Below are 17,768 nucleotides of genomic sequence, written 5' to 3' on the forward strand. Positions count from 1 at the left end.
TCTCTCGCTCTCTCTCTCTCTCTCTCTCTCTCTCTGACTTCCCTTCTTGTCGTTACACTGTCCTATCTAAATAAAGGCAAAAATGCCAAAAAACAAATCTTAAAAAAATCTGTACATTTATGCAAAATAGACATTACTTTGACACAGTCACTTCTGATAATACATCACTTTTATTTGTAATGTAGAAACATACATTTTCTGTGAAGCTGCTTTGAAACAGTATGCATTGTGAAAAGCGCTTTACAAATACATTAATTGTTATTATGTTGTCATTAGTTTTTAAAAGTAAGCAATAAATGTACGTTTCTGAAAAAAGTATTTTAATTTAAATAAATATGAAAATGTTTTTCTTCTGGTTACATCTCTTCCTACTCTTAATATAAAAGTATTATTTTTAAGAAAATATTTTTAAAATTGAAAAACTTTAGTACAATAACAAAATAAAATCTATTCATTAATTTATTCATTCATTCATTCGTTCGTTCGTTCGTTAAATCATTCTTTTTTTTTTAAGTATCTGGGGCCAGACTTACTAAACAGGGCAAATTAGTGTTAGAGGGCAATTCTATAAAAGCGCCGATGGGAGGGGAAAATTCTGCGTGTGATTTACTGACAATGCACACATTAAAGAACACAGACACAGCCAGATCATTTCCATAATGACCAGCGCAATATACCAAGAGCAGACAGAGTTTGGAGTTCTTCACGTTCTTCCGGGTTTGAAGGGTGATGAACTCCAAAAGATGTTATTCTGGCTCTGTGGTGATTGGGAGAGTTTTCTCCCAGATGAAGGTGATGAGAGAAGAGCTTGAGAGACATCAGCTGAAATCCTTGGTGAATGGAAAGATGAGGCCGCAGCCTGGCACAATCTTAGGGTGTCCTTAGAAGAGTTCTAGCTCAGCATCCTCATCTTCTCAGAATCTAAAAGAACTTTAGACTGAGCTGAGTCGAGGCCTGCCAGGCACGGCGGCGTGGCAGCACCGGCTCTGGGAATTAGCAACCAGAAGGTGATGAGAGACGAGTGAAGAGACTAAAAAGCCAAGCGGGTCACTGAAGTGAGGCCTTTTAAGTTCTGTAGAGGTCACACCTCTCGAGGGTCAAAGAGCCAATGGTGACTTGCACTTTTGGAGGGAAAGTTTACGACTCTTTGTCTCCAAACATGGTAATTTGCATATGTAACTGGATTGAATGTTGATGCAAAGACTACTAAAGATTCTTAGAACACAAATATGTTGCATAAGTATCAACATATAATGTAAACTCTCAATTAGATAATCCGAAGACGAATACATAGAGAACAAACATGGTATATGTAAGGTTACATGAACGAGTGGTTCTATCATAAACATGCATCAAACAGTATACAATACATAAGACAATATACAAGAACAGTAATGGTATACACAATGACCTGAGGATATGTGTGTTCATTCACAGAAAGGTTTTTCTATGAATTAATGAGAGAAGAGTCCATTTTTATGGGCATTATGTGTCTCTCCTACGGGGAAATGGAGTGAGAGTTGCTCTGCCCGCATTCCTTTGAGCAATAAAAGTTTCACTAGGGGAAGTCGTGGCTTAATGGTTAGAGAGTCGGACTCGTAACCCAAAGGTTGCGGGTTCGAGTCTCGTACCGGCAGGGATTGTTGGTGGGGGGGGGGAATGTACAGCGCTCCCACCTTCAATACCACGACTGAGGTGCCCTTGAGCAAGGCACCGAACCCCCAACTGCTCCCCGGGCGCCGCAGCATAAATGGCTGCCCACTGCTCAGAATAGCTAAAACAACAGAATTTCATAGAAATACAGCTGCAACATACTTTGCATGTGTGCTTAAGAATATATGCTTCTGGTGTTATATCTAAGCCAATGAGCCATTATTTGGAACCTCAATTAAATGGATTTAAAAACATGTGAGCGGAAACACAGAAAGAACTGCTTTGAAAGATGCTTTGAATGAACTAGAAGAAATAACTGCTACCATACTTTACAAGTGAGAGGAAACATGCAATATTGATGCAGACAAACTCATGAAGACTGTACTATCATTCTTTATAACTAAGAGTAACAAAGACAAAATAATTTTATAGAAAACATTTATAGAATTAAATGTTAAGTTTATAATATGCATAGTTGATTGCTAAATTTAGGGCCTATGTGCGCTTTAGGCCCACAGACTGATTTACAACACGTGAATTCATTTATTTATCCTGAAAGAAATGAAAGTGACATGAGTGCCAATCCATCACTCATGTTGCACCTCGGTGTCAGACAAACAGAAGAAGTGAGGAATATGTTTAGCGTTTAACAGCCGCGGTCACGGTGATGAGCTTTTTTTTCTTATCTTGATTCTTTTGTCGTAAGTTATGCTATTACTCCATTAATTTATACTAGCATATACTGTATATCCAGCGCTCCCTTAACGCAGTCTCTGGCTTTTTGCCAGTCAAGCGCAAGCACGCAGGGACGCGTCTAGAGTAATAGCGACTCTGATCTGATCATAAAGTCTTTCCGAATCACAGGGCTCAAGTCCAAGTCAAGTCTCAAGTCATTGCTGTCAAAGTCTAAGTCGAGTCTCAAGTCTTCTTTAATTATGTCGAGTCGAGTCGCAAGTCATCAAATTTGGGACTCGAGTCTGAGTCAAGTCTCGATTCATGTGACTCGAGTCCACACCCCTGCGGCAATGGCACGGCTCGGTTTGCATTTCCACTGCAGTTTAGTATCGCTTTAGAGTGGGCAGGATTATTCACATGTCGTTATAGTTGCGCCGCCTCTACTGCCGCGACTCCTGAAAAACTTTTTCATTCCGCGTCGCTGCATCAAGCTCTTGCTGGATCCGCTCCTCTGCTATCAACAAGAGGAACGTCTGTACTTCCTCAACAGACAACGAAACAGCCACTTTTTGGTTGTTAAAAAAAAGGTGTGCTCGTTCAAAACAGTTGCGTTCAATCCTTCGCTGGCTGTGCTGATTTAAATCTAGCGGTTCTGTTGTGTTTGTGTCACAAGTTCAGTGACGCAGGTAGTGACGATTCTCTCCGGCCAATCCGTGATCAGCGGAGTTTACACGTCACGTTTTGGTAACGGTACGGTTCACTTGGAACCTCAACCGAGGTGGCACTAAAAAAAAGTACCAGGTACTGTACTCAGTGGAAAACCCCCAAAAGTGAACTGTACCGTGCCGTACCATGCAGTGGAAAAGTGCCAATAGTTGCCTTGCTGGTGGAGTGAGGGTGTATTTGGGATTATTTGTTAAATATAACAAATAGTTGTGTGTCTGATTGGTCCAAACGCTACACATTCTTATTTTCTTTCCTCATCTTCTCAACATAATTTCCCATCATCTCACTGGACAAAAAGGTGTAAAAATTGCCAAAAATAAATGTAAATAAATATGTGCATTGTTTACAGTATTAAGCCAGGGGTGCCAAATCCTGTTCCTGGAGATCTACCTTCCTGCAAAGTTCAGCTCCAACCCTGATCAAACACAACTGAAGTGAGGAATATGTTTAGCGTTTAACAGCCGCGGTCACGGTGATGAGCTTTTTTTTCTTATCTTGATTCTTTTGTCGTAAGTTATGCTATTACTCCATTAATTTATACTAGCATATACTGTATATCCAGCGCTCCCTTAACGCAGTCTCTGGCTTTTTGCCAGTCAAGCGCAAGCACGCAGGGACGCGTCTAGAGTAATAGCGACTCTGATCTGATCATAAAGTCTTTCCGAATCACAGGGCTCAAGTCCAAGTCAAGTCTCAAGTCATTGCTGTCAAAGTCTAAGTCGAGTCTCAAGTCTTCTTTAATTATGTCGAGTCGAGTCGCAAGTCATCAAATTTGGGACTCGAGTCTGAGTCAAGTCTCGATTCATGTGACTCGAGTCCACACCCCTGCGGCAATGGCACGGCTCGGTTTGCATTTCCACTGCAGTTTAGTATCGCTTTAGAGTGGGCAGGATTATTCACATGTCGTTATAGTTGCGCCGCCTCTACTGCCGCGACTCCTGAAAAACTTTTTCATTCCGCGTCGCTGCATCAAGCTCTTGCTGGATCCGCTCCTCTGCTATCAACAAGAGGAACGTCTGTACTTCCTCAACAGACAACGAAACAGCCACTTTTTGGTTGTTAAAAAAAAGGTGTGCTCGTTCAAAACAGTTGCGTTCAATCCTTCGCTGGCTGTGCTGATTTAAATCTAGCGGTTCTGTTGTGTTTGTGTCACAAGTTCAGTGACGCAGGTAGTGACGATTCTCTCCGGCCAATCCGTGATCAGCGGAGTTTACACGTCACGTTTTGGTAACGGTACGGTTCACTTGGAACCTCAACCGAGGTGGCACTAAAAAAAAGTACCAGGTACTGTACTCAGTGGAAAACCCCCAAAAGTGAACTGTACCGTGCCGTACCATGCAGTGGAAAAGTGCCAATAGTTGCCTTGCTGGTGGAGTGAGGGTGTATTTGGGATTATTTGTTAAATATAACAAATAGTTGTGTGTCTGATTGGTCCAAACGCTACACATTCTTATTTTCTTTCCTCATCTTCTCAACATAATTTCCCATCATCTCACTGGACAAAAAGGTGTAAAAATTGCCAAAAATAAATGTAAATAAATATGTGCATTGTTTACAGTATTAAGCCAGGGGTGCCAAATCCTGTTCCTGGAGATCTACCTTCCTGCAAAGTTCAGCTCCAACCCTGATCAAACACAACTGAACCAACTAATTACGATCTGAAGGAGCACTTGTTAATTACAGACAGGTGTGTTTGATCAGGGATGGAACTGAACTCTGCAGGTAGGTAGAGCTCCGGGCTAGGATTGGGCACCCCTGTATTAAGCTGTATTAAAAGTGTAAGGGCATATGAATTACGATGCGGAAAACAAAGATGGAATTGCGGAATCCAGTCATAAAAAAGCTGTATTACCTGGAATGTAATGGAATTTGGCAACATTTGGATGAATAAATCAAGTAGGACTATACACTTAATACAATCATGATATGGACTATCTTTGAATATTAAACCTCAAAAAAGAAATCTGCATGTTCTGCGTGTCTCTGTGTGAATAAGCAGTGCTGTTTTGTATACTCCCACTACACATGCTCTAGTACGGGGTCGGCAAGTAAGTTTGGCATCGGGCCAAAAAAATATTTCGCCACGAGATGGCAGGTCAGAACCTAGTCAAAGGATAATTTGAGAAATTAATTGATGAAAAATGCAACTAGAATTGCCTGTGACAGACTGTTACAGTGTCTTTTGTAATTGGTAGTGAGCTGTTACTCTGTGTTAAATCCTGTAGGAGGACAGTCATTAACAAAAAGCCACATTTGTGTGGTGGTGTCCGGCAGTGTATGTGAGCGGAGAGGAGTGTCAACAATTTCCCCTCCACGCTCCGAGCATTTAATAATCACTCCGCTCCGGGTTCAACATTTCCTGCTCCCGCTCCACTCCTTGCAGAAACACCGCTCTGCGGCTAAAGTATTTCAGTATGTTTGAAATATCACAGTTATGTTCGTAACTTATATAAAAAAAATAAAATAAATAAAATAACAGCAGAGTTTCAAAGTGGTTTATTAGAACAATGCGTTGAAACATTTTTCCTACCGCATGACAAGCTAATAACATGGTTGTCAGCATTAAAAGGTTGTAAGAAATTAGCTCTTTTGAGAGGGGAATCAAATCTAAAGATTCAGAGTCAACTTGAGTAAAACTGATTCAAAATTGATAGTTTACACTTTATCAACTGTTCGTCCAGCGAAACATTAACATCAGTATATCTTAACAATTTGGATATTTATATTATGCCCTGGCCAAGTTCATAATAACTTAGTGATGATTTATTAAGCTACGAGCTAGGTTGCAAGATCTGGGCAAAGTTTTTAAAGGGGCGGTTCATTGCGATTTCACTTTTTTTAACGTTATTTAGTGTGTAATGTTGCTGTTTGAGCATAAACAATATCTGCAAAGCAGTGGTTCTCAATCCTGTTCCTCGCGTCTCTTGCTCTGCACACGCTCTGCTCTCTCTCTCTCTCTCTCTCATTCAGCTCAGCTCCTACAATTAACTGTTCTAATTATACTCTTATTTTCACATAGCTATGAGAAGCATTAAACATTGCACAGGTTCTGCACGATCCTCTTCAATAATATCCTCTTCTTCTCAATCGGGCTCAAAATGACAAGCAATATTAACGATGTCATTGTTTACAATACAACCGGAGCGCATGCCGCTGAGGTGAGCCAATCACAACACACTGGGCTAGCTAACCAATCAGAGCCCATCGCCTATTTCCGAGGGCAGGGCTTCATAAAAACAGGAAAAGATCAGCCCGTTTCCTAGAATTTATTTTGAGCTACTCTAATGATACATGAACTATGCTACTTTTTGACCGAAGTCCCAAAATTCTAGTACTTGTTACTAGTTCTTAGATCGCAACCTGAGAGAATCACAAAGCAGAGATTTGTCTTATCTGTACTGCTTAAGATCAATTAGCACCAGTTCAGCAAGAGATGAAGCTTTGTTTGTTTACTTGCGTTTTGGTGAAAGCTGAGCGGGGTTTCCTCAGTGGCTTGTCTCAGGGAATCCCGGCGCTTCTGACTGGTTGCTGATCTGTCGTTTAGATGACATCTTTTGGGAGAGCCGTTGGTGGTGAAGGGTTGGTTGCCTTGTGACGTAGGAGCTTCGGAAGTCGGTTGCCTTAGGTACGGAGAGTGATGCTTGAAGTTCTTCTGAGAGTTTCTTTGCGTGGCTTTAGATTTCGAAGATTTCGGCAGTCACAGAGTTTCTGTTCTGGATGGCCCGATTGCGTGATGGTGAGCGCAAGTGGGAGCGCGATCAACACAAAGGCGAAAGAGCCCTGAATCTGTTTGGACATTGGGTTTTTGATCAAGCCGCATAAGTCCGTCCCACGTCATGGTGTTCCAATCAGTTTGTGGCAAGGTGGGGCCACGCCCCATACGGTTCCTTTTTTGTGCATAAATTAACATGATGCTTAGTCTTCCACATGGGGAAGTTTTGTTAATAAGTTCAATAAAGTGTTGTACTACGAACACTGTATATAATACCAACTTTTCATTCACACCAAGGTTCTTCAAATATCATGACCATTCCTTCAACACCAAACTTCGAATATCTTGCATACACGGAGTACATTTAATAACTTTATCTAAACATTGATTAAACTTCATAGGTTACAATAAACACATCAAGCATATATAAGACATAACACGTATTATTTGGGAGTATAGTTGCCCTTTGTACTTTAAATGATTGTCCTTTTGAGATCGTCTATGTGAGTTCACGTGTGTTCCATTGTCTGCAAAAGAGCGCGCTTTCTCTGGGATGCATAGAGAAAGGGGGAGGACAGTCCTGAGGTCAAGAGACCATCACGTTGTGGAGGTCTGGTGATCTTCCCGCTCGGACGTGTCAATGTAAATCTGTCTCTTTTGTTGATTCGATTATCAATTTATGTGAAAATGGTCATGTGTATCATGGGCCATGTGTTGCTCGAGTTAAACGTTATCACTGTTCCTTAGTTCCTTTGTGTTTGCAGGCCTGGAGAGCATCCTTTAAATTACCCTTTTCCTGTGTATCTTACATGGATTTGAGCGAAGCTGGTCAAAAGGGGACAATCGACTATTTGTGGCTGACATGGTTCTAAAATAAAAGGGAGTTCTTTATCCTCCTGATTGGATTAAGTCGATCACCATTTTATCCCCCCCTGAGGTGATAACGCTGAGCAGAACAGGAACTGGTCGAGACAATTGGGTGCCTCGGTTAACCATTGATCAGTTTTACGACCGCAGATGGCTGAGTGGGAGAACTTTTGGTTTTCCTTTGTAATGTAAAGATTCCATGGTTATTTGGGTCTGTTCGAGACAGAGATCCTACAAGGTATAATTGCTGCTTTTTGCAGGGCAAATTTTGTTTGTGATGAAAATAACAGTACATTTTCGTCAGTTATTTTACCTACAGATGCATTTTTCATACAGATTTCTGCTCATTCAAAATCGGATACAGATGAAGTAGCACTGTAAGATTTTGTTTGAATGCATTATTGAGAGAGCGATTGCGTGTGAGGTGTACCTGTAGGGGCGCCATGAAGAGTTTTAAGGGAGGTATGCAAGACAGAAATGTGGGCCCCCTTCTTCCAAGTGAATGTGTTTTTTTCTTTTGACACTTAATAAAAAATTGAAATAAACTATATATAAATTGTCCGACAGTTTATCAGAATTCTCTGCCCGAGTCCGACTGGAGCCCCGTGTCTTTTTTTCTCACTCTCTCTCTCTTCCCCAATGCACAGCTGCTGTTGCATCCATTAAAATAGTTCAGTTTTGTTTTAAATGGCAAAGTGGTTATATTTATTTTAGTTTCTTTATTAAGTTAATTGAGAAATATGTTTGTAACATTTTTTTGTTTGTTAAATTCAAGTTTTTGTTTTTTTAAAGTAACGACTAAGCGGCCAGCGGCAGACAATTTAGCCTTCTCAAATTAACACGACTTGCCTAAAATGAAATCTATAGATATAAAACACTTCAAGCATATCACAATGTTAGTTTAAACGTTTAACCTAAAAATGTGCCCTTTTAGGCGCATATCAATTGTTTGTGCGGAGAGTGGAATCTAAAGCGCGCTCTGCAGGACATTGAGGCGCCGGCGCGATCACTTGCATTTTTGTCTTAACAACTTAATGCTGTAATTTTTGTTCATAAAGATAAGAGCAATACATAATTTCAAACTGTAAAGGGTCTACTTTTATTGTGTGCACTCATAATATATAAATCATTGTACTTTTTTAAAATAAAGAAAAGAAACAGGATGCGCTTTTCTGGCGTCTCGGTCATTGAACAGGAGCACTTCACAAAAATGAACAGAAACTCAGTGAATACTTGCCTCACAGACATGATAAATATATCTATAGAAAGCTTTAAATTACTATTTTAAAACGAAATAATTGAAATCAAAAACAAAAACTCTTTCAGTATGTAACCCGTAAAGATGCAATTCTCTCTAAAGGCGTGTTCAATGAGGATATGGCGAGTCAGGATCGTCAACTTCATCTTTGCGACACTGACTCAGAAAACACTAGTTTATTAATAAATAATTAAAATATCTCCTTACCATTTCCCCCAGACACATTCATGGTAATTTTGCCGGGGCTTTGCGGCAAGCTTTAACCTATATTGCGTGCGCTTGAATGAGGAATAGGCTAAATATTAAAGCTCATTATGGTTTAAAATTTAAGTAATTAATCTCTGGTCAGGAGCAGCCCTAGTTTTAATCCAGTCCACCTTTTTTTTCGAAATTCTTCCAGTTGTGCTGAAGGCACGCTCGCTGCTACTGGTGGGGTCACTAAACACCATCCGAGCTGGTCTTGACAGTCGCGGTATCATGGTCTCGTGTTGTTTCCACCAGTATGGCAAATCTTTTCATCACCATAATTTATAGGTGTCTAAAATACAAAAATAATAATAAAATAATAAATAAGGAGAAGCCTAAAACAGGCCCAATGCCCGCCCGCATCTGAGCTATGACGTGAAAAAAAGCCCGGCCCTAGGGGCGTAAGTCGGGGCCCATCGGGCTCGGGCTGAAATGCAGGGCTCTAGATGTCAGAGATGCGGCTGTCTGAGTAACATGCTGAATAGAGCCGTTACTCGCGGAATATTCAAATTGTCAAGGTCTATTTTTCCGTTAAAGCGCAAGTGATTTGGGGCCCCCTAGCTTCCTGGGCCCATATTCTGCACCCCCCATAACGGCGCCCCTGTGTACCTGTTTAAATCATGCTTTCAGCTGAAAATATTCAGTATCTAGAAAGAACAAACAAATTCCTTGAGAACTATAACTTCCCGCTTGTGTCCATTGCCGTCATCATAACCTTCACATTCTTTTTGATTTGATTGATCCTTCTAGCTAGCTAAATAAGTTTAACATGTGAATTCTTGTTAAATATACAGTTATATTATGGGCTGTTGGCATGAATTGTTCTCGTGATGGAGCTGTGGTGGAGCACTCTTGGAGCGAGTGAAAACCACGCTCCGACTTTTAAAAAATCCGCTCCTCGCTCCAGTCAAAATCACACCACTCCACTCCGTGCCCCGCTCCGCTCACATACTCTGATTGTAACTGTTGTTGTCATGAGTCATGACAGATCTATTTCAGACCCAGTCGCTATCAAAATAATATGGCTGCGTGCGCGGGCCAGATATTATTGCTGGCGGGCCAGTTTTGGCCCACGAGCCGCCTGTTGCCGACCACTGCTCTAGCATGTGTGATGCTTGTAGGGGTGTCCCCGACTAAGGATTTTCATAGTCGAATCAGAATTTTCGAATCTTGCTGATAGACGACTGATAGTCGAATCATATGTTTGGGGGCGGGGCAAAGTACATTACCAAGACAAGAGTCAAGTCAGACATTCGACGGTCATAATTACTGACATTAACACACAGGGAAAATGTGTAACGGACGCCTCGCAGATACAAACGGGGTAAATAATGTTTAGTGTTTTGATTTAAAAGATAGTTAACATTAAACGTCAGCGAAACCCTAAGAATTCATTAATATTAAGACTTACAGGCTATGTGCAAAAAGGGCCCAAATGCACATGAACGTGTCTGCGCGGCTCTGAATTAACTCCTTTTGTGGACGCGTTCTTCACGCAACGACGTGCAGAAACACGGCAACTAAACTTTAAAAATTAACAGCGTTTTATTATAATAGTGTTCTCATTATAATGTTATGTGTATGACAGTCCCAGTCATAATTATTAATATTCTGCATTGTTGTTTGTCCTGCTCGCGCTGCGCGCTGAAGAGATAATTACCGTAGTACTACAATGAAGCACTTGATTCAACCAAATGCATCTTATACGAGATAAATATAATAATATATACACGATATATATAAACAGGTGTCCTGACATTTTATCCAACCCGTCAGATTGTCCTACCAGGGTTTACTGCGCATGCGCACATCAATATTGCGTCCTTATTCTCATGCTGAACAACAATATTTAATGTATCTGCATTACTGTAATGGTAGGTTTAGGGTTGGGGTAGGTGTAGGTGTAGACTTTAATAAAACACAATCTAATAGGTAGAGAAAATAATTTATAGTTGGTTTCCTTTAGCATTCCTGTTCCTTCTAGCTACAACCGTGAATATAACACATAATTACTGTATTTGCATTACTGTAAGGGTAGGTTTAGGGTTGTGGTAGGTGTAGACGTTAATAAACCATAATTTTACAGGTAGCATTTTTCGTTGTCGAATTGTACTACCCACTGTTTTAATGGGAGGTAGCAAAATCTGACAGGGTAGCACAAATCGACAGAACACCGGCTGAAATGTTTTGAAATCACTTGTACTCTACCTGATCGAAAAAATCCAGTCTTTCACTCTGTGTCAGTTTGAGTCTTGAAAGTTTTAAATGAATCTGCCATCTCATTATGAACTTCAAATGAACTTCAGAGCTGCTCTGAGAGTTTAATTCATTAGCATTTCACCATTTCATTTGATAACATTTGATCATCACATAGGCCTGGGCGATAAAACGGTATCGGTATTTATCGACGGTACACCTTCATCGATAACAATATACATTTTTTTTGATATAGCGCACAATATAGGCACGTGCTTTGAGTGACACAGACAGCCCACGAACACATGCTGAAATGAGTGTGCCTGCCTGTGATGAGGAGATTGTGAATAAAGAATGAATATTAGTCTAATTTAAAATAAAAAAATTACATTTGAATGCAAAAACGGTGCAATCGAATGTTATGTGTGTGTCCGGGAGCCTTATCAGTGGCGCACAAGATGCGTGATAATGATGTAAGGGACATTGTTGTATTTTAATGTTTTAAAGGGGTCATTTGATGCTTTTTTAAAGATAATTATTTTGTGTATTTGGTGTAACAGAATATGTTGACATGCTTTAATGTTCAAAAAACACATTATTTTTCAAATACTGTACATTATTGTAGGTCCTCTATGCCCCGCCCACGAGACGCTCCGCTGCTACGTTATGCGTTCAGAATATTAGAGAAATATAGTAGCTCAATGCGGAGAAGATCTTAATTAGGTTAAAACCGAAACCAAGCCATTCACAGATGCATATTCAGCAAATTTTTTAGATGCACAAATATGACTGCTGCACTCGCGTCTCACACAAGAGATGTAGCCATGCAAAGTTAAAACAGTTAACATTTTTAGAAAACGTCACGAATTTGTGAAGGTTTATTCTTATTCACTGTGTCTTATGTTTTTAAATGCAATCTGTGTGAATGGCGCTTCGGCTCTTTGTATTAAGCAATGCATAAATACATGATGCTGTTTTGTTCCTAATTGTTTATGCAATTTACGAAATTATATTTGATTTATATATGTTATTTAGTCTTTATGCACATTTTTTATAGACAGTTGTTATTTCATGGCATTGAATAAACAATTCAATGCGCTGCATTATTTTGCTCATTGCGCCCTCCTGTGGCCTCAGGAGACAAGACAAAAGTTTCCTTAAAGGGGTCCTATTATGCTCTTTTACAAAGTCTTGATTTTGTTTTGGGGGTGTACTAGAACAGGCTCTCATACTAGGTTGTTCGAAAAACAAATAATTTTTCACATATTTTACATTATTACAACACCTCTCTCCCCAGTCTGGCATGAAAAGGTTAAAACGGAAACCAAGCCATTCACACAGAATATTCAGTGCATTTTTTAGACGGACAAATATGACTGCTGCACTGCGTCTCACACAAGAGGTGTAGCCCTGCAAAGTTAAAGTTTAAACTTTTAGAAAACGCGTCACAAATTTGTGAAGGTTTCTTCCATTTCACTGCGTCTTTTATGTTTTTAAATGCAATCTGTGTGAATGGCGCTTCGGCTCTTTGTATTAAGCAATGCATAAATACATGCTGTTTTGTTTTGTTCATAATTGTTTATGCAATTTATGAAATTATATTTGATTTATATATGTTAATTTAGATGTGATGCACTTTTATAGACAGTTGTTATTTCATTGCACTGAATAAACAATTTAATGTGCTGCATTATTTTGCTCATTGCGTCTTCCTGTGGCCTCGGGAGACAAGACAAAAGTTTCTTTAAGACTTATTTAATCTGCATATAAAACATAAGAAAGGAGATATTTGTTTACATTTTATTTTGTGAAACTGTGAAACAAAAAATATTTGTTGTCTTAAATTAGGTAAATGAAAAATACAGGGGTTAAATTCTATTGCTCTTTATTTTAAAAAGGGTTATAAAAAATGTCAATAATTATCAATACCGAACAATATGAAACATTATATCGTTGATAAATTTGTTTTACCTATATCGCCCAGCCCTATCATCACATACACAGAAACTCAAAGGCTTCAATGAAACTCAAGGAACAAATAAAAGTTTGAGTTAACTTGAAGAAATTGTGGCAAAAGTATTTTACTATCGTACAGTGGAATGTAGTTTTCAAAATAATAATAATAATAATAAAAATATAAAAAAATTATTTTTAGGGGATATCACAATTTTTCTTCCATGTAAGCTGTAAACCTATGTTGTGGAGTACTTTCACATAAACTGCATTCACTGTATTACTTTTTAAAAGATTAATGAAATGGTTAAAGTTGTATGCATTCATTTGATTAGCACCATTTTTGATTATAAATTTAATTTAAATCATAAAGAATCCAGAAAAATAAAAACATCCTATGTTTATTTGACCAAAACTCAAAAGGGCAGAAAGCAATTATTTAATTACAGCATGACACGGCTCTTTGAATTTTTCAGAAATTTGCAAATGCAACGCTACACTTAGCAACTGACCTTCACTTCCAGTTTCCTCGTGAGTCAGTCAGTGCCGCATTTCAGTGTAGACAGTGATGGAGTGGCTCTTGTTTGGCCCTGGTCCTGGATTCAACAGTACCATAAAGCGAGGCGTAAGCCTGGTGGAAAAAAGCTCAGAATGATTAATTGCTTTTATAGTCCCATAAACTCTGATCCATCAGAAAGTGACAAGGCTGCCACCGCAAGTTCACTAGCAATTTTTTGCTGATGCTGCCATGTATTTGGACCCCTTGCTGAGTCACGCCAGCTTGAAAGGTGATGGCTAAATGCCTGATAGTCTTGACACATCAGCATTTGTTCAGCTATTCACAGGCCTGTTGCCTGCCAGCCAGAGTTCAGTGGTTCAAAATTGTTGTTCTCCTCAGAGGCTTGTGCAGTTACTAAACATTTAGTGGACACTTTTATCCAGTGCCACTTAGAGTACACTTATTACAGGAGCAAGTCCTTCTGGAGAATAATGAAAGTAAGTGCCTTACTCAAAGGGACAATGGTGATAATTCATGATTTGCTTTTTGTTGTGATCAAAGCAGCTATCTTACTGTTCGCAGAAGGCCGGTATCCATATGTTATACGATTATTGTCATGATCATAAAAATAGCATAAACGATTACAACTAATCATTACTTTAAGAACTTTAAGATATATCTGTAATATGTTTGTGTCTGTGTGTGTTCACAGTTTCTGTGCGGACTGTCTACAGCCGTGTCTGCAGGTGACATCGCCTCTCTGTCCACTCTGCCGCATGCCTTTCGATCCAAAAAAAGTGGACAAATCCTCCAGCCTGGAGAAGCAGCTCTCTTCGTATAAGGCACCATGTAGAGGGTGCAGCAAAAAGGTTTGTCCTTGTGCTTGCGCAAACAAATATGAATGAAAAACAAACTGGGCATAGTACCACAAGGCATGTTCCTCTGAACAGTGCAGCTGTCATTATGTAAGGCATTTACACTAAAACTTGCTTCAGGGACACTATAGCACGACATCGAGTCTCTCCTGCAGGAGCCTTTCAAAACTGCAGTGACAGTTTAATGGTAAATAAAAGTTAAAGCAAAACAAGCACAGCCCAGCAACTACAATCTTGACACACTGAGATGTCCTGATTGCCATTGCGAGCTTAGAAAGACCCCTTTTTACCCTTTTATTGTGTTTGTGCTCACTGTTTTGTGTTTGCATGATTTGACACAGCAATCAAGGTGTCATTTGTACTAAAGTATCCCTATTATGCTATTTTAAAGCTTTCTAGTTATGTTTTAGAGATCTTCTAAAATAGGTTTACATGCATCCAAGGTAAAAAAATAAATAAAAATAATATACATTGCAGCATCACCTCCAATAATGACTGCTGAATAGTAAAAACTTACCCAAACAATAATGGCACATACGTTAGCCAAGCACTATGCCATGAAGTAGTGATTTTGTAAACCAAAATCCTGCTCCACACTTTTACTGTAGGTAGTAAGAATGACAGACAGTCTGCATTAATTGACACAAATTTAGGTAATTGTGGGAAGATTATCAGAAATATTTCAATATAATAATGTGAGTTAGTCGGTTAGCAGAGGGCTAAAGCTGTGCACTGTGTGGACACTGTATACAACACAAAACTACACACTTTGAACACACGGTATATATATTTTTAATCATACTTACAGGATGTGATCCAGAGGTGCAAGATGGTCCAAATATCGTCAGTAAATGATGAGAACACAGTGAAAGGTTGGAGTTATACTGCTGTGGTGTCTGTGTTAAAATGAATTTCAACCACTGTTTCTTTATATCCTATCCTCACGCAAAACGTGTATCTTGGTTTTACTTTGGCAGTGCAGAACATTGCAACAACACAAACTGAACAATCGTCCAGGCCTTAGCTACAACCACAGTGTTTGGGGGCAGGTCAAAGTACATACAGTATGAAGACCAAAGGCGGGTTTACGAATTTAGGTTTGCAAAGGAAGGAAGTCTTCAAATTGCTGATGACTCCTTTCAGGCAGTTCAGGATTGGTTCTTTCTTTTGAGAAATAATAACAACGTTTGTCATGCACTTTGATCTTTGCAGACCTTTTACATTCACAAACAGCTATATAACTCACTACATGACAGGTAATATCCGAAAAAGCATAATAGGGGCACTTTAATTACAGCGCAAGTTACTCACTTTGATTTATTATGTCCCTTTGAATATCCCAGGTCACCCTGGTCAAAATGCGGTCGCATATTTCATCTTGCACAAAGGTTCAGGAACAGCTGGCCAATTGCCCAAAGTTCATGCCTGTGGTCCCCACCTCACAACCCATTCCCAGGTAAGCATTGCTCCACGAATCATTTAAGGTCAGGTTGACATAATCATGGGGGGAAAAAAAATTTCTTCATCAATTGCCTCGATTTTCTCATCATCAACTTTTGTTTTGTTTTGTTTTGTGAATACTGCATGTTAGTGTGACTACACTTTGGAAAGAAAAATGTGTTTGTCTGTAAATGTCTGTAAATCAGGAAGGTAATGCACATATCTGAAAAAAGTACGATGCAGTTGTTGCGTTCAAAAACTAAGATCATGATATTAAAGTTATAATATTTTGAGAATAAAGTAAAAAATTATGTGAATAAATTCATAGTATTAGGAGAATAATAGCAATATGAGATTAAAATGATAATATTTTGATTATATTAGTGGCATTGTCAACTAAATTGTGCAGACTCGTATTGGCCATGGCGACTAATTTTGCCTACTTCCCTGCTCATTTTCATTTATTTATTTATTTACTTGGGGTATTTATTATTACTTTAAATTATTGCCTGCACAATTCACTCAAGGTTTTTCTGAATTCAGGATTCAATGTGCAAACAAAAGTAATGAATGATGTATCCGCTTTAGCCTTGACTTGCAATGCTATCATTTGTCTCATCTTCTGTGAACAGTTTCTATAGTAATATACGCAAAAGAAAAATTTCACCAATCAAGCAATGCTCTTTGATGGTCAAAGTGATTACTATGACAGCAATATGCTGCTCAACACTTTAGTGCTGGTGAAAACACCTTTGGTTATAAAATGAAATGAAATTATTCAGGGTGTTCATTCTCATGTGGCCTTATTAGCTGTCTAGGCCACTAGGCTTTGGTGCCTCTCTTCTTCATAGGTGGGAAAGGGAGCTGGAATGAATTTAAAGGGTTAGTTCACCCAAAAATTATCTAATTAATTACTCACCCTCGTGTTGTTCGAAACCCGTAAGACCTTCGTTCATCTTCGGAACACAATTTAAGATATTTTTGATGAAATATGAGGGCTCTCTGACCCTCCCATAGACAGCAAGGTAACTACCATGTTCAAGGTCCAGAAAAGTACCAAGATGATCGACAAAGTAGTCCGTGTGACATCAGTGGTTCAACAGTGGCGGCGCTGACCCAGATCCAGCGTAATGACGTCATCACGCCACCACACGCTCGCGTCATGGTACTATTGTGAACGCGCGTCCAAAGTGACGCAGTAGAGACGAAAATGTGGAATAAAGTCGTTATTTTAGTTTTCTTTGCGCAAAAAAGTATTCTCGTAGCTTCGTAACTTTACAGTTGAACCAATGATGTCACACGGACTACGATGATCGACAAAGTAGTCCGTGTGGAGCTACCTTGCTGTCTATGGGAGGGTCAGAGAGCCCTCAGATTTCATAAAAAATATCTTAAATTGTGTTCCGAAGATGAACGAAGGTCTTACAGGTTTGGAACTAGGGCTGTTGCGGTGAGGGAATTTCCCTTGCGGTAATTTTGAGTGGCTCAATAGCGCGGTATGTGGTATTATCGCTATATATATACATATACATATATATATATATATAATTTGTGTGTGTATGTGTTACGATATAACTAACGAGGTCATATTCAGAAGACAATGAAACCGAAACCAAATAGTGTTGAAACAGGAAGTGAAGTAAACAGAAGAGAATGACAAAATAACGG

The 17,768-nt window shown here is 39.3% G+C and overlaps 1 protein-coding gene across 1 annotated transcript in view; it reads left to right on the top strand.

The window, feature by feature from the left end:
- Positions 1-17,768, top strand: part of LOC107561427 (RING finger protein 166-like) — a 47,609-nt gene that overhangs the window by 19,133 nt on the left and 10,708 nt on the right. The window contains exons 2-3 of the mRNA XM_016245870.1: positions 14,498-14,654; positions 16,004-16,116. Of these exons, the coding sequence (XP_016101356.1) occupies positions 14,498-14,654; positions 16,004-16,116 (270 nt within the window). The remainder of the gene's footprint in view (positions 1-14,497; positions 14,655-16,003; positions 16,117-17,768) is intronic.

The sequence above is a fragment of the Sinocyclocheilus grahami genome, unplaced genomic scaffold, assembly GCF_001515645.1.
Source record: "Sinocyclocheilus grahami isolate Dianchi unplaced genomic scaffold, SAMN03320097.WGS_v1.1 scaffold772.1, whole genome shotgun sequence".
In the NCBI taxonomy this organism is placed as follows: domain Eukaryota; kingdom Metazoa; phylum Chordata; class Actinopteri; order Cypriniformes; family Cyprinidae; genus Sinocyclocheilus; species Sinocyclocheilus grahami.